Below are 15823 nucleotides of genomic sequence, written 5' to 3'. Positions count from 1 at the left end.
GCACAGTGAAAGGGGGGAAGACTTCTCGGAGATCCAAACGTGTTCACAAGGCTTTTAAAATTAAAGGGGACAATCAGAAACTATAACACACCAAAAGCCCACAGCAGGAAGTTTAAAGATCAATAAAGAGTAGAGAAGGAGAGCCTCAGAAAGAAGCCATGCTTGGAGAGGATGATAAGGGCCAAGAAGGAGCAGCTGAGGAGACCTTTAGCATTGAGGTTGCCAGAGAGCTCACTTAGAGAGAGATTGGATATGCCTAAAGAAGAGACAATCAGTGGAGACAACTTCAGGATGCTTCCTGGAGTGGGAGGTGAATAGGGTTCCTGACCCAGGCTGCCAACGAAAAGTGAAGCAGACTCTTATTTTAACTGGGAAATATGCCATATCCCTTATAGTTACCTGCACCCTATAACTTCAGAAAAGCAAGCAATTAGACCAGACACTATCCTCCTGGATGGATTACAAATCGCAAGCGGGCCACTGTGCCCTGGTGAAATGGCTTGTGGGAAAGAAGAGGTTCAGCACTGTATTCACAAGATGGACACTTGAGAGGGGAAGCCACTAAATATAGGATACTTTGATCTAAGACATGACTGGGCACTAGATTACAAAAAACTGTTCTGTTAGAGACCCTTAGGCAGACCAATACCCCTACGGTAGGAAAACCCTGGAGACTAGCATTTGTACCATTTGAACACTGCTCCTTGAACTATTCCAAGGGAGTACACTTTACTTTGTTGTGGAAAGACCCCTTTGTCTCATAGGATGTTATCCATTCACTCGCCAGCATGAAAAAAGAAAGGAGGAAAAAAAAAAAAAATGAAAATCACTGTTGAAACTGAAATTCTCTTATCAAGCGTTTTGACGATCCACCCCAAGATCCCTGGAGCGGGATTTAAATCTAGGTTTCATAGCAGGTACACTGAGGTGGAGCAGGAGGTAAATGGCCGGCTGGTCAGCTGCATGAACGAGGCCTGATGGTGAGCTCATTCAGCGCTACACCATACTGCTGTGATAGGCACCCTCTCCCCTCCCCAACCAAGTCAGGCGATGACTGCACAGAAATACCCAATGTGGGCTCCTGCTTTCATTACTTTAGCGGCCCACGCAAACCAGTGGGGCTGGGTACAGCTACACAGGTCTGGTCAGATCCTCTAGCCTACATCAATTTGGGTCACCATCCAACAGGGTTAATTATAGGAGAGTCTCAAAGGGGCTGCCCTGATCTCCAGTCCCAGGCTGCTGGCGTTATACCAGATTGTCCATTAATTGGGACACTGTGGATGCTCAAAGGACCATGATTGATCAGATTGCTCCGACACCAAGAAGGGTAAGTTGACCGGCGATCTCTCTAGGAGCAGCTACTACTAAGTAAGGTGGTTGCCTACCCTTCCCCCTGAGAGACTGCCTGACACTCGGACTGGGATGGTGGTTGGATCTCATCCCCAAGGCATAGACGGCAAAGGTTGACTGTGGCAAATGTCTACTATGCCATCCAATCAAATGAGAGGCAATTTTCGGTTTATTTATTGGGCATGTGTATGGCGCCTATACACAGGTGTTTCCAGGTGCCACAAGACAAGAGGGGAATGGGGGGGGGTGACATGGTAAATCATAAGAATACAACAAAGAAATGGTTATATTGGTCTTGTGACAATCCTACTATGCAGTGCATGACGAGATAGTGAAAGGGGGAGGGAGGTAGTGGGGTGCACCCATAGGTGGGGGAGGCAGGTGCTGGTTGGGCTGGGGCAGCAAGTGCCAGGACAAAAGAGGGAGTGGGGGAGGAGTCCAGTTGACAGGACAAAGTTGGGATAGTGTGGGAAAAGGAGCACATGGGCAAGTGCTGGAAGAGGCTGCTGGGGTGGGGAAGGAGGGCGGCGACGACTGGTTGTGGGTGGTCTGGCCCTTGTATGACTCTGAAGGGAACAGGCCCCAGTCCAGCGGCAGATGGAGAGTTTAGCACGGGAGGGGGAGGGGAGAAAGAGGAGAAATGGAAGGTCTTGAGATGTTTCTGGAACTTAAGATCCGGTTCAAGTCTGGGGAGGGGAGGGACTGTTCCAGAGGGAGGTGCAAGTCGAGGAAAGGGCTCTACCTCCCACTCGCTGCTTGGAGAAACGTTTTACCTGCAGACAGCGGACACCAGAAGACCGAAGGACTCTGGTTGGGAGGTATTTTGGGAGATTGAGCTGGCTGTAGAGAGGTCCCAGGCAGCCTTGTGGATGATGCAGAGGGTCTTGAATTTGATCCATGCAGTCACCGGGAGCCAGTGGAGAGATTTTAGGGATTGAGAGATGCGGTCCCTGGGCTTGAGGCCAAGGATAAGTCTCGAAGTCCTATTCTGGATTAGTTGGAGGGGGCAAAGGGAGGAAAGAGGAAGGTTGAGGAAGAGGCGATTGCAGTAGTCAAGCCTTTCGAGAACCAGGGCTCTGGAGACATTGAGCTTCTGGGGGAAGGGCTCAGAAAACGGGCTTCGAGAACCAGGGCTCTGGAGACATTGAGCTTCTGGGGGAAGGTGAGAGAAGATAGAATACACCGGAGGAGATGAAGCTGAAAATTGGACTTCTTGGCAAGGTCTGTGATGTGTAGAGAGGATCCCAAGGTTTATTGCCTCACAAGTGGGTGAGGGGAGGGTACCCAAGGAGTCTGGCCAGAGAGTGAGGGGGAAACTAGGAGCAGGCATCCCAATGAGAAGGATCTCCGTCTTGTTGGCATTGAGTCAGAGAATCATCCCTGAATAGCAGTCAGGCAGGCCGGCATAAGGAGGAGGAGGAAGAAGAAGAGGAGGAGTAGGAGAGTAGAGAGTGAGGTGTAGGAGAGAAAATGACCAATTTGCACTTGGGAGGGTCTGTTAGAGGAAAAAAGTAAGCCACGCCAGTGACCGGTCGTGATGCCTAGGGTATCACAGATGGTTTATAAGGATGGAGTGGTTGACGGTGTCAACAGTAGAGGAAAGATTGAGGAGGATCAGAACAGAAGGCGTGTTAGAGTCTAGATTAGAGAGGTCTTCTCAGGTATGCAGGAGTGCAGTTTCAGCGCCATTTTCCGTGTGGAGGGTCAGTTGGAGGATGATCAGCTTGCTTCTCTGCGAGTTTGCACAAGAAAGGGTTGATCGAGATAGGTCGATAGTTAGCCGGTCAAGAGGGGTCAACAGATGGCTTTTTTTAGGAGAGAGTGCACAAGTGAGTGCTTGAGGGGTTCAGGGAAAGAGCCTGTGGCAAAAGAGTGGTTGCAGAGGTCAGCCAAGGCAGGGGCGAGCGTGTTGATGTTGTCCTTGATGGATCTGGAGGAACAGGGTAGCACCTGTTTAGAGGAGACTTTCATAGAGCGGGCAACTTGAGATCTCATCTGGTGCAATGGGAGAGAGTGAGGGTTGAGGGGGACCAAAATAGATGAGAGAAGGAGAGAGGTGGGGGGAAGCAGATGAGAGGACAGGTTGTCAAGAGTTTTGGAGGAAAGGTGGGAGGCCAGTGCAGAGCATAAGGCCTGGGAGGCAGGAGAAGAGGAGAATGTGGTAGGATTGGCGAGTTCCTTGCAGATTTGAAGGAGTTCAGCCGTGTTATTGGTGGCGCCACAGATGCAAGCTTGGACATGAGCTCTTTTCTTGGAGCAGATGGAAAGGCTGTATTGCCTTTGGAGTAGACAGCAGGCCAAATTGTCAGGGGATAAGCTAGATGTCTGCGAATTCTGCTGTGCCGCTTTACACTTTCGTTTCAAAGCGGCTAAGTCAGAGTCATACCAAGAGTTGAATTTGGAGGCAGGCTTCATGCAGATCCTCATAACAGGGGCAGGATGTCCTTGATATATGGAGGTTAGTTAGGACAGAGTCAGAAGGAGAGTCCAAAAAGGGGGTGGGCGAGGAATGAAGGAGGAAGCAAAAGCAGCGACTGACACACGCTTCATCGGTCGAAAACCGATAAGGAGACTGGCAGTGCGGGGGGAGGAGACTGGGGACAGGGGAGGTCAAGGAAGGAATAGAGGAGAGAGTGGTCAGACCAGGAGAGCGGAGTAGTGAGGGGGTTGAAAAGAGGGATGTCTGTTGAGATGAAAGCATCCAAGGTTTGCCCTGCAGAGTGGATTGGGCCAGAGGGGTGGATCGTGAGAGAGTGTTGCAGTGGTCAAAGAAGAGAACAGTGGCCACATCAGGGGAGTCCAGATGGATGTTGAAGTCGCCAATGAAGATACGTTTGTGGGAGGAGGCAAGAAGAGAGGTCAGCCCACTCAGAGGAAGAGGGAGCAGGGAAGGAAGGACTGGGTGGTCTGTAGATGGTAGCAAGATATAACAGAGAAAAGAAGGGGAGATGGAACCAGATATGCCAATCTGGCCCAGATTGGTATATCTGAACAGGTATTGGCCTGGTTTGGCTCCTTTTTGGATGACAGATCGCAAACTCTCTCCCTTCCACCTTTTATTTCCAAAACTTCACCTCCGAGTTGTGGTGTCCTTCAGGGATCTGCTTTGTCCCCCATTCTTTTTAACATCTACATCTTTCTGCTGGTTCACCTCATCCGCTCCGTCAGCATCAGGTCCTACTCGTATGTAGACGATACCCAGTTGCTGATCCGTTTAGACCTGGATCAGGATGTGGTGTCTGCATGCCTACATAAGAGCCTGGCGGCCGTTGGAGAGTGGATGGGCTATAACTGGTTGAAAATGAATTGGGACAAAACTGGAGGAGCTGGGTTCTCCCCCCACCCCGCTGACCCCTCACTCTGGATCTCTTCTTTCTGGCCTTTGTCTCTGGGACCTCTTCCGGGGTGACTATGTCGGCTGACCTTTCTCTGACAGCCCAAGTGTCCTCAGTGTTCCATCTTAAGAAAAGTGCTCCATTTGATTCCAGCCACAATGCGTCCACCGGTACTAGCAGCTATGATCCTAAGTAGGCTTGACTATTGCAACTCCCTGTATCTGGCACAACCCAAGGGGTTAGTAGCTAGATTACAGCACCTTCAGAATTTGCCAGCTAGGGTGGCAACGGGTACCCCTTATGGGTCTCATATATCCCCGGTGCTACGTTCCCTCCACTGGCTCCCTGTGGCACAATGTATTCAGTTCAAAGCCCTCTGTATTGAGCACCAGGCATTGCACAGTCAGGGTGCAGAGTATTTACGTATAAAATGTGAGCGCTATGTTCCAAACCGCCTGCTGCGGTCCAGCTCGGCCTGCTTTATATGTCTACACCCCTTCCGCCATTCTTGGCTGGGAGGGCATTCCTTCTCCATCACAGCAGCCCAACTTTGGAACAGCATGTCATCTATTATAAAATCTTGCTCGGACCATCTAGCTTTTCGTAAGGTTTTGAAGACCTATCTCTTCTGAGCTCGATTTTTCCAGTCTGGTTCGGTGCCCTCCCCTGGTTTAGCGGCATCTCCTCTCTAGCGCCATGATGCCTTTGGGCGACCGTGCGCTTTACAAGTTGCCATAACATAACAGAACCCCCGCAGACTAGGCTTTCAAAGAAAGAGTAGGATTGAGTAGGGATGATGGAGACAGAAACCCACTTAGTGAAGATCAGAGCCAATACCAGATTGGGAGGGTCTGGGGTTGGACATGATCTTTCAGCCTTCAGGAAGAAGAGTGTCAAAAGCAGTGACAGAGCTGGCCTTGAACCATGTCTCAGTGAGGTCGAGGACGTCAAGGTCTTCAAGGAGGTGACAGATGACAGAGGAGTGTTTAACAGCAAAGCGAGTATTGAGGGTAGCTAAGTGAAGCTGGTGGCCCCCTTTAAAAGATTTGAGAGGGGGGCACAGGGCGGTGCTACTCCTGGGGGTAGAGGATGGGGATGAGGGAAGGAGGGGTGGACGGAGAGGGTGGAATGTTGCTAGCTTAGAGTTACAGATAGGCAGTGGGGACAGGAACAGGCAACAGTTTCAACATGGATAGTGTCAAGGAAGGTGGCTGGAGCAATGCGTTCCATAGCTGCTTACCACGGCAAGTTGAAGTCCTTATGGGTGATGCCCAAAAGTAGTTACAGGGAGAGATGCTCCATCCAGCTACAGACAGGCTCAGACAGGGGCCTTTGTGTTGTGGGCGGACTTTAGCCTGCCAGCTCCCGATTGGGCGGAAGCAGAAAGGTATGGCCAATCGCAACAGGGGCTGCAGGTGAGGGACAGGCACTCCAGTGCCAGAGGCTTAAGCAGCGGCCAAGATGGAAAGAGGCCCAGTTGGCTTTCAATAATGCAAGCACAGCTGTGCTAAGGTGGAAAACAGCACACAACCACAGATTGAGCAAAAATAGGTGGCTGCAGTAGGCGGATTCCCGCACTGCTGGCAAAACAGGACAATCTCGCTTTTTTTTATGAATGCTCGATGTAGCATGCCATATTGGGGTGGAGGGCCTAAAATGCATCAGGGTTCACCTTGTGAGCCGGTAGAGTGAGGCTCCTTAAGAGCCTCGTGGGGAAGGTGAGTGGGCTCTGTGCTGGACAGAAGGCTGATAGCATTTCCAGTTAAATGCATTAATACAACCAAAATACCTTGTAATCTTTAAACTTTCAGCAAAACCCATGTCATTTTTTGCTAATCCAGGAACCACAATTGACCCCACCCCCAAAAGTCGAATATACAATTTAGATGCATAATGCAACTAGCAAATTGCCAGACATTTTAATATTTGAAGAACTAAAATATGTACAATGCCCTCAGATTTCTAGTGGTGTTGGACCAAGGTTAACCAAAGCAATTGATGCAACCACATTTACATATCCTCCTCAACAAAACCCATGCCTTACATTGGCTTAAGAGGGTTAAGTGCTGGGTTTTTGTGGTAGTTATGGGCATTGAAGGACTTTAAACTACTGCTAAATCTACCACTGCAAGCATGTTCACAGATTAACAGTGCTTTACACGTCTTTGATATGCATGGATGCAAATGTAAACTCACAGCAGTCTTGCGATCATGTCCGTGGGATGCACAAAGAAACCATACACTAACAGTTTGAACCACCTTCATTTTACAAATAAACCAAGCTCAAAAACAACAGTCCTTTCCTTGCTACTAGTACTCACACTCGTGGTACTGCACAGTCTTTTCCAGTCTCTCTTCTATCTCCTTGAGTCTCTCAATGCAGGCTTTTTAGGGCTTCCCATACTATGGTCTTTTCTTGCTCTCTGATAAAGCTGCCAGGTGTCTTAAGGAATCCTTTGCACACCGCTGATTGAAGCACAGCTTCCCAGATGGAACAAGCCTCTGCCACAGAAAGGATATCACTCACAAATTCGCTGGATGATACAGTTTCGTTTTGTCCCTACCCGCGCCCACGGGGTGAACTTTACCCTTTAGCCCCACCTTTACCCCTTTGGGCTCCTTTGCTACTTTGAGCCCCACCTCCTTCCTTGCATTCCCACTTCCACTCCCTTACAACCTTTGTCACCCCTTTGGGCTCCTTATCACTCCTTTGAGACACACCCTCCCCACTGTCTTCCCATGGTCTTTCCACCTCTTCCCCCACTCCCCTGATTTTTCACATTTACCCGAAGATCTATTTTCAGCCTCCGCCCCTCTAGCCTAAAAACGCCATCCTCCAAACTCCTTTACCAACCAGCCCCTTCCCCCACAAACTTCCTGTAAGGGAAATATTTCCACAGCCCTGTTGAGGGATGTAAAACCATTTACCGAAACACAAGACAGAGTCTCCAAATAAAAGGAAGACCAAATTCTCCACAGTGGTAGCTATGGCAGAATAGTCATGCTTAACTCCCCCGGAGGAGAGTAGGCATACAAAACAATATAGATCTCGTGTGATTTTATAATGAAGGTTACAAGGTCAAATACGTAACTTGAGTTCATCCAAACACATTGCAAGACACAGTATGTAGGAAAACATTAAAGGGCCATAGGCAGGCCCTACCCACACACCTAAGCTTAAATTATGGCCACTATTTGACAGTACGCACAATACATAAAAGGCTAAAGGGTGTGGAGGAAAAGATAACATTTAGACAATAAAACGCATTTACACTTCAGGACCGAAAATGCCAGAAGAATATTCACATTCATTTCCATCACCTCTAGTACATAATAGAAATGTCCACAATACACAACATGAAGCCCCTAGAGGGAGGGAAATTAGTTAATACCCAGCCAACAATGCCTAGAGGGTTACCAACATTTAGGATATAATTGGTCTTACAATACCAGGCCCATAAATACTCCTTACACCTTTATAAATTAAATACATAAGTAACTAGCCTTCATATACAGTAAGCAAGAACATTTCACTAGGTAGGAGTTTAATGCAAGTATTTAAAAATAAACAGAAAATCAGTGGTGCAGGCTACCATTCCAGTCTCTCTATGGAAAACCCCAGGAACCCAGGAGCAGCAGTGGATAGATGGGTACCTCCCGAAGTCACTTTAAAGGAGTTTGTATAGTTGAGTAAAAGTTCCCCATAGGAGTGAATGACAAATCCAATAGGCATGGCAACAGTTATGGAGAAATGGGAGGCACATCTCGGTTCTACCCACAGGTGCAGAAAGACGGCATCCAGCACCCTTTTGAAGTGTTCCTTTTAAAGTTTTAAGCTGCAGGAAACAAAGCAGGATTTGGGCCAATGTAAGTTAGTCTTGTACCATGGTAGAAAAGGACCTGCAGAACACATAACCATGGACCCAGGGGACCCCCGGCCACACACCCCCAGGCTAAATCTGAATAACAACCCACAAGCCCAGGACCCAGGGATAAGCATCACAGAACCAGTTTCAGAGAACTGTGCTCCGGAACTGCAAGTACAAATCCTTTGCTTGGCAAATTACAGGATCAGGTCATCCAGGGTCTCAAACCCCAGACAAACGAACCAGACTATCCAAAGGTCGAATATTCTGCCTTCCTGGAGGATTCCACACCAGGCAGGACCCAAAGCAAAGCAATAACATGGAAGGCCCCCAGAAGACATTGGAACTCAGCCAGGCAGATCCACAAGTCAAAACAGAGCATCCAGACAGTAGGAAACTGCCTTACAATTGGGGCAACAGTGGAAGCGACCCACAACGGGCAAAACTAAGTGCAGAAACGGGGGTATGGTGACATCACACACTTCTGGACTATGGAGGCTTAGTACGAAGCTACTCCAACAAAGAGGACAAGGTGGGAAGACAGAGGCGAAATCGCCCAGAAACAAATCCAGCAGGGGGGCAGATTAGGGGATATGGGGAAGAGGAGAGACTGACCAGGAAAGACATCCAAAGGAAGATATCAGTGCCAAGGTTGAGGGCACAGGGCCCGGCCAGTATGGCTAAAAGTGGTCCTAAAAATCCAGCAGTACAGCTGTGTGGCAAGAATTCTCTAGTAAAATGGTAAATAAACCAACAAAATCCGATCACAGTTTCGGAATGACCAGGGTCTCACCGAGATAGAACCATTCACTCATAGGCTGGTGTAAGCCAGCCCTCCGATCACACAAACGGCAGACACTCAAAGGTTTTGGCCAATCAGGCTGGCCCTAAAACCACCAAACAATCTGGTCCATCGACACACTGTATGGACATGTCCAAGGCAGGGGACCAGTCTAAATCAGTACAAACCACTACAGAGGGTGCAGGGCTGATCTCAAAGTGATCCCATGTTTGCATAACGGCTATTTAGGCCGCTCCAAACACAGGAATGGTCCAAAGGTAAATGGCAAAGAGCAGGACTTAAAAAAATATATTGTCACCCCAATGGCTACCATAAAGGTACATTGGACTACTCCTGCAGTAGAAATCGGTTGCACCCCTGGTGAAGTCAAAACTGCTGCTGCCTCCAGCCAACTCCACAAAACCATTGTAGGGTGCTATAATCACCTTAGGGGGAAAACATACGGTGCTTCAAAAGCACCTCGTTGCCAGGAGCCATATGGGCAACCATAGGACAATTAGGTAGAAAAAATGTACGTAGGCGGGGAGACTTCAGAAGAAGTCCCTCCGACTATAAAAATTAAGTTAGACCCTAGAAAACTAAAAGGGAAAACCCAAAAACTGTAGGGGCCCCAAAAATGGGACAGCAGAACCACCAATAATTGAATTTGCCCTAGTACCTCTACCTTACAACCACCTCCCAATGCCTTAATGCAACCTATCCAAGTTGCTCCAATTGCCCGTCACAAAATACTCCTAAAACCCTTACTGGCAGACTGAGGTTGTGGGCTTTCGTAGCCTGCTGGACTATCCTGGGCCCGGCTCCCTGTGAGGGCCTACCCCTTGTCTGAAAAGTAGTGGGAGTCTTGGGATTGGTTGGCTAGAATGATCTGGCATTAAATGGCTAATTGGCCTGTGAAAGGGCTTTGCATCATCTAGGAATTCATATGCGATCCTTGGGTGCAACAGGTGCCACCGCAGCCACCCCCTTGCGTCTCCTGTGCTCAAATCATGAAACAGGCCTTCCTTCATTTGAGAGGTTTGTTATAGGCATGTGTAAGCATAGTAGGAGTGGTTTTGCAATTACCACAGACTTTTTTCGCCAGCCTGAGACCTGGCTGCCAGGTAGTTAAGCAAATACAGCATGCTTTGGTTGGCCAATGGGAGCCAGCATGTTACAAAACTACTCTGCCTCATGCAGTGGAATCAGAGGTCATGGCCTGAATTCTGCTCTGGGTGTCTATGTGGTGGAGGCTGCCTGGGCCGGTCATGTATAAGTATCAGTTTGTGGAACTGCCTTGGGCAACCCCTTTGGGGCGTTTCAAGAGAAAGATAGAAAATTCCTTGGCATGTCTAAGAAGCTATTTGGCATAAACTGCACAAACAGTCGCAAAACAACCGTGGAAAGATCCTGTGGTGTGGGGGGTACTTCACGGACAATGTGTGAAATTTCACATGCACCTCATGTGAGTTTTGTTAATTTAAAGGGCCTAGCCAGGCAGGTTCCCAGCTTGATAGAAAGAATGGTATTTGGGAGGTTTACAGGAAACAATATGCTCTCACTGAAAAGGCTTCCCACTACCCTGAAGCCCAGGGAACCGTTCTTGAATGGACCTTGGTCCTTTTTGTCTATCAAATGGATATTCATGTGAGTGTCCCCCCACCCCCTCCCCCCAAATAACTTTTGGGCAGCTCACCCTCCAGCTCTGGGAGGTACCTAGCCCCCCATTGGTCACCCCCTGAAACCAGTTACGGGGCTTTGTCAGAACACTGTGGCATCAACTGTGCCATGCCTGAAAGGGGAGGCAAACACTGCCTGCCTACCCACCGCCACACATACACGACCCTAAGCCACCAGCCCCTCAGAGATGGAGACACCTGTAAAGAAGGCAAAGCCAAATTAGAGGAGAATAAGAGGCACTCTGCATAACAGGAGTAGCAGACAGACACTGGCACGCTTCTAAGATATACCTCCAAAAGCTCTGCTGGAGAGTCAATGCTCTCTGGGCCCCCCCTAAAATAGAATGCAATGTATTCTTCAGAAACCTGACAAAAACTGCTTTTTTAAATGTCCCAATATATTTTCCAGGCTTTTCCAAAAGCTTGGCTATAAAGCATTACGTAATTGAGGTATAAGGCAATAACATCAGTAGAAACGTAAGTTCAAAAAAACACAGGCAAGGTAGGATATAGATGTTGCTATACAGACAACCTACATTTCCCTAGAGGCACTAATCAATAAAACATGTTTTCCACTGCTTTCTAAAATTCAACCAAACACACTGCAAAGTCCATTGGCACCTCACTGTAATCCGTAATTATGAAACCATAGCCCCAAACCTCAAATACTCAACAAAAATCCCTAAATCAAGTTTGAAAAAATCTGCAGGAACAAATTGATGACATTTGGGGGCCACATAGTTTCAACATTTTAACTATCATGTATAAATCAGTGCCCACTGGCCACACACCTGAATGCAAGCACCAGTCTTCTCCTTGCACAAGCTGCAGACTAACCCCCATCGACTTGGTGGAATGTGCGACACTTTGGTGATTGGTTCCATCCTTTCTGGACAAGCAATGCTCACCTGTGGCAAAGGAAAATGTACAACTGGAATCACTTAATGAAGCATACAAAAAGTCAGTGTACAACACATCCAACATGAAGTAGAATTCAGTAAACAGACCAGTAATGTAAGCATAGGTGAACGCATGGAAATTAATTTGTGGATATGGTGATGCAGCAGTAATGAGTATGATCAGTAATCGTTTTATTTGTCATCTGTACGAAGTGGAGGTGCTTTCCTCCGAGACAAAACGTTTTCAGAAAGTGCCATGGAAAGTGGTGAAAAGACTGGCTTCCCAGAAACGCACATTCAGAATGTCTGACACTCAATCAAACGCTTCTCCAACCAGAGGGTGGGGTGTTCGGGTGCAGGGGCGGGGGTTGGGGGGAGGGCCAGTCTCTCTCCTGGGCTGGTGCCGATCTTTGGAACTGCCTCTCTGCAACTCTCGTGAGCCGCACTGCTCAAACTTCTCTACCTCTTTCCCTTCACTGCTAATCACCCCACTGCCGCTATGACCAGTGGCTTGATCATCCTGTATCTCACCGGATACCAGGTCCATCCTCCAAGTCAATATCGGCACCCCTCTGCCAATGCACTGCGCCGAGTGACTCTGCTAGATGGCTCGACATACCTCCGTTGAGAGCCACCTGTACTAGCACAGAGCCCGAGGTTCTCCTTGGTTCTGCTTGGCACCTCCCTCTCAGGCCCTCCATCAGCACTTGTCCACCCCATTGGTCTTGCCATTGTTATTATTTCCCAAGTTCCTATCACCAATAAGCATTGTGGCATTTTGAAACATAATTCGGTTGTATAAAGCAACTTACAAATGCTCAATAAAATAAATAGATAAATACACCACATTGAAATCCCTGGTGGCAGAAGGGGTCACTTCGAGTGCGCCAAAAGTCTAGAGACAAATTATACACAGTGTTCTAAAGCCTCACCTTGTGGTGCATGTGGCGACTTGGCATGAGAATAAGTACATAGGAGTTATATGTAGTGTGAGCACACAATCTCACTCAGTTTTGCCTGATGGTACACAGGGCTGCTTCAGTTGAGCATGTGAGCATGACTAGACATGCAGGAATTATAGTAAGAGGCATTCAATATAGGCCAGAAATTTGGTTTGCGAACAAACGAATCAAAAGCGGAACTGGAACTTCATAATGAACGTCGGTAGGTTTGTAGGAGACTAGGAGTAGGGGTATGCTTTGGGCCATGAAAGAGTGCGTATGGATCTCCTTTTCTTAGAGCACAAAAATAGCCTCGGAAGGACCAGCAATACACAATTGTCTGGTGTACTATCGCTTTCCTCTTAAGGCACATATTGAAAATCACTGTTTTTAACTGTCCTTAGTTTTGCAAACCACGTGTCTGCGGCAAGGTGTTCTGCAGTCTGCATTTTTTTGTGGAATTCCTTCTCCAAAAGGTAACCTACCCCCCTTCTGGCTTAGTTCACTGGATATAGGCTGGCATTATTTGTCCTTGAATGAAATGCACTAACAGTTTGAAAGACACATTGTGTCGGATACTCACATAGAATTGATAGCATGGACTATATTGAAAGTGGACACAAACTTTAATTTCTATTTCTGAGATCTGATGTTCTGAGCGGTTGTTCAGGGTGACATTGAGAGAATGGAACACCCTGAAATAACTTTATATAATATTTTGGTTTTTGAAAATGGCATGTGTGCTGTGCACTTGTGTATGACGGATGAATGTACTTTTTTAAAAAAACCTTTATTTAATTCTGACATGGCATTTAGGCAATAAACAGACGAAATACAGTTACACATTTGGATACACAATACGAACATAAGTGGTTTTGATAATGGAGGCTTTTCACAACTCTTCACTAATAAAGTCTTTCTAGTTTTCTTTATCTGAGCTCGACACCTGGGCTTGTAAATATGATCTCCTTGGGGCCCATATGTCCTTGGGTCTTGAGTGGGGCTGTACTCCTTGCACATACATCTCCTCGCTTTCTTGCGTGATGGCCAGCTGTCTAAGCCATGTTTGGGGCGTGGGGGAGGAGGTAGACTTCCATTTCAGGAGTATTTGTCTTTTGGCTACCGCTCCTGCCACTGCGAACAGTCCGTGTCTTAGTTGAAGCCTTTACAATGTCTCCAAATAAAGTATTTTTGTGGGGTCGCCGGTATGTGGATCTTCAATATGTCGCTCATCTTCTCTGCCACCTCAATCCAGAATTGGTGAATCAGAGGGCAGTTCCAGTACATGTGCATTACGTCCGCTTCAATTTCTCCGCATTTGGGGCATCCTGGTTGTTTGGTGGGGTCGAATTTGGCCATCTTTTTGGGGTGACGTGCAGATGATTCAGGATTTTGTATTGAATTAGGCAGAAGTTAGTGTTGATAGAGATGGCTTTAGTATATCTACAGTAATGTGTCCATTGTTGTTCACTGATTTTAACGTTAATGTCTTCTTCCCACTTGGTTTGCATGGTGTTGACTGAGGGGGGTCTGCGCTTGTACATTTTTGTATATTTCGGAGACGCCACTTTTGAGCCCTTCCGTTGTAAGCATGTCTGCAAGGAACTTGTGTACCGGGGGTTCCTTCGGGAATGATGGCCAAATTGCTTTGCATGCCGCCTTCAGCCGATGATACTGCAATGTTGGGAACAGGCCTTTAACTGTTCTTTCCTGTAGCTCTGACATCCTGATGAATTGTCCCTCGGGGAAAAGATCCCCCAGTCTGGCTCCGCGCTCCGGATCCCAGCGGTTCTGTATATTGCAGTCTAGGGTAAGTTTGAGATCGGGGTATGACCATAATGGGGTGTGCGGCCAGTAGGGCGTGTCGCATTAGACTCTTTTTAGGATCTGAATCCATGCTCGTACCGTAGTTGACACTGCGTCCGCACCCGCCCTCTCTTTGACTTTTGTAATTAGCATACCCCGATGGTCATTTGGGGCGGCAGCAAGCTCTCGGTGTGTATATGAGCATGTTGTTTGGTGCCTTGGAACCAGAATCTGGCAAAGTGGGCTTGTGCCACGTAATAATAAAGCAAGTAATCCGGTGTTGCCACGCCAGGCCCCCTGTGTCATAATGCTCACACAACATGGTCCAACTGGCCCTGGGTGTGCTTCCACCCCATATAAAGTGTGTGCTGCTCCTCTGTAGGTTCTCGAAGAATTTAGGGTCTGGCCATATGGGTATTCCACTAAAGAGAACAATTTTGCGACAATCACCATTTTTAGTAAGGATATCCGGCCATACATGGATAGCGGAAGTTTCGCCCAGAGGTTAAGCTTGGTTTCTATTTGTGTCAATAGTGGACCATAGTTATTTGAATATAATGTGCTTTTATCCGTTGCCATAATAATTCCCAGATATCTGGCAGTGGTGGGTGACCAGCAGAACTGGGTCATTGATTCTGTTTGTGAGACAGCTCTGGTTAATGGTTTTATTTTGGATTTGCTTTGATTTATCTTGTATCCAGAGTATTTCGTGAATTCCGCAATGTCTTGCATGATCGGGGGGGGGGGTGGAGGAATGTGTTTCGGGGTCTCTGGTATATAGCATGGTATCATCTGCGTATAATGAGATGAATTGAAGTCTACCCATGATGCGTATCCCCCTCCAGGCGTGCTTGGTTCATAAGAATGCAGCCATTCCCTCGATTGTGAGTGCAAATATTAGCGGGGACAGGGGGCACCCTTGTCTTGTTCCTCTCTGCAGTTCGAAGGTATCAGAAATGGTCGCGTTGGTTCTGACTTTGGCGATGGGGTTACAATATAGTGTCTGGTGTATATTCTCCAATATATGCCAGGAAAATTGAAGGCGCCAAGGGGCATCCTTGTTTAACTCCTCTGCTTGTCGCGATAGCTGTAGAGAGGGATCTTTTACAATTTAATCGAATTCTGACCGTGGTGTTCGTATGGAGGGCTTTAATGGGGTCCAA

At 47.6% G+C, this 15823-nt stretch overlaps 1 protein-coding gene across 2 annotated transcripts in view; it reads right to left on the bottom strand.

Moving 5' to 3' along the window:
- The window catches only part of JADE3 (jade family PHD finger 3), a 566198-nt gene that overhangs the window by 73152 nt on the left and 477223 nt on the right, over positions 1-15823 (bottom strand). For both annotated transcript variants that reach the window (XM_069636617.1, XM_069636618.1), the window contains exon 8: positions 11806-11922. In XM_069636617.1, coding sequence (XP_069492718.1) covers positions 11806-11922 — 117 coding nt within the window. The remainder of the gene's footprint in view (positions 1-11805; positions 11923-15823) is intronic.

This window comes from Ambystoma mexicanum, chromosome 7p (assembly GCF_040938575.1).
Source record: "Ambystoma mexicanum isolate Mex_15411 chromosome 7p, UKY_AmexF1_1, whole genome shotgun sequence".
Classification (NCBI taxonomy): Eukaryota; Metazoa; Chordata; class Amphibia; order Caudata; family Ambystomatidae; genus Ambystoma; species Ambystoma mexicanum.
This window is presented reverse-complemented; position numbering and strand designations above follow the sequence as displayed.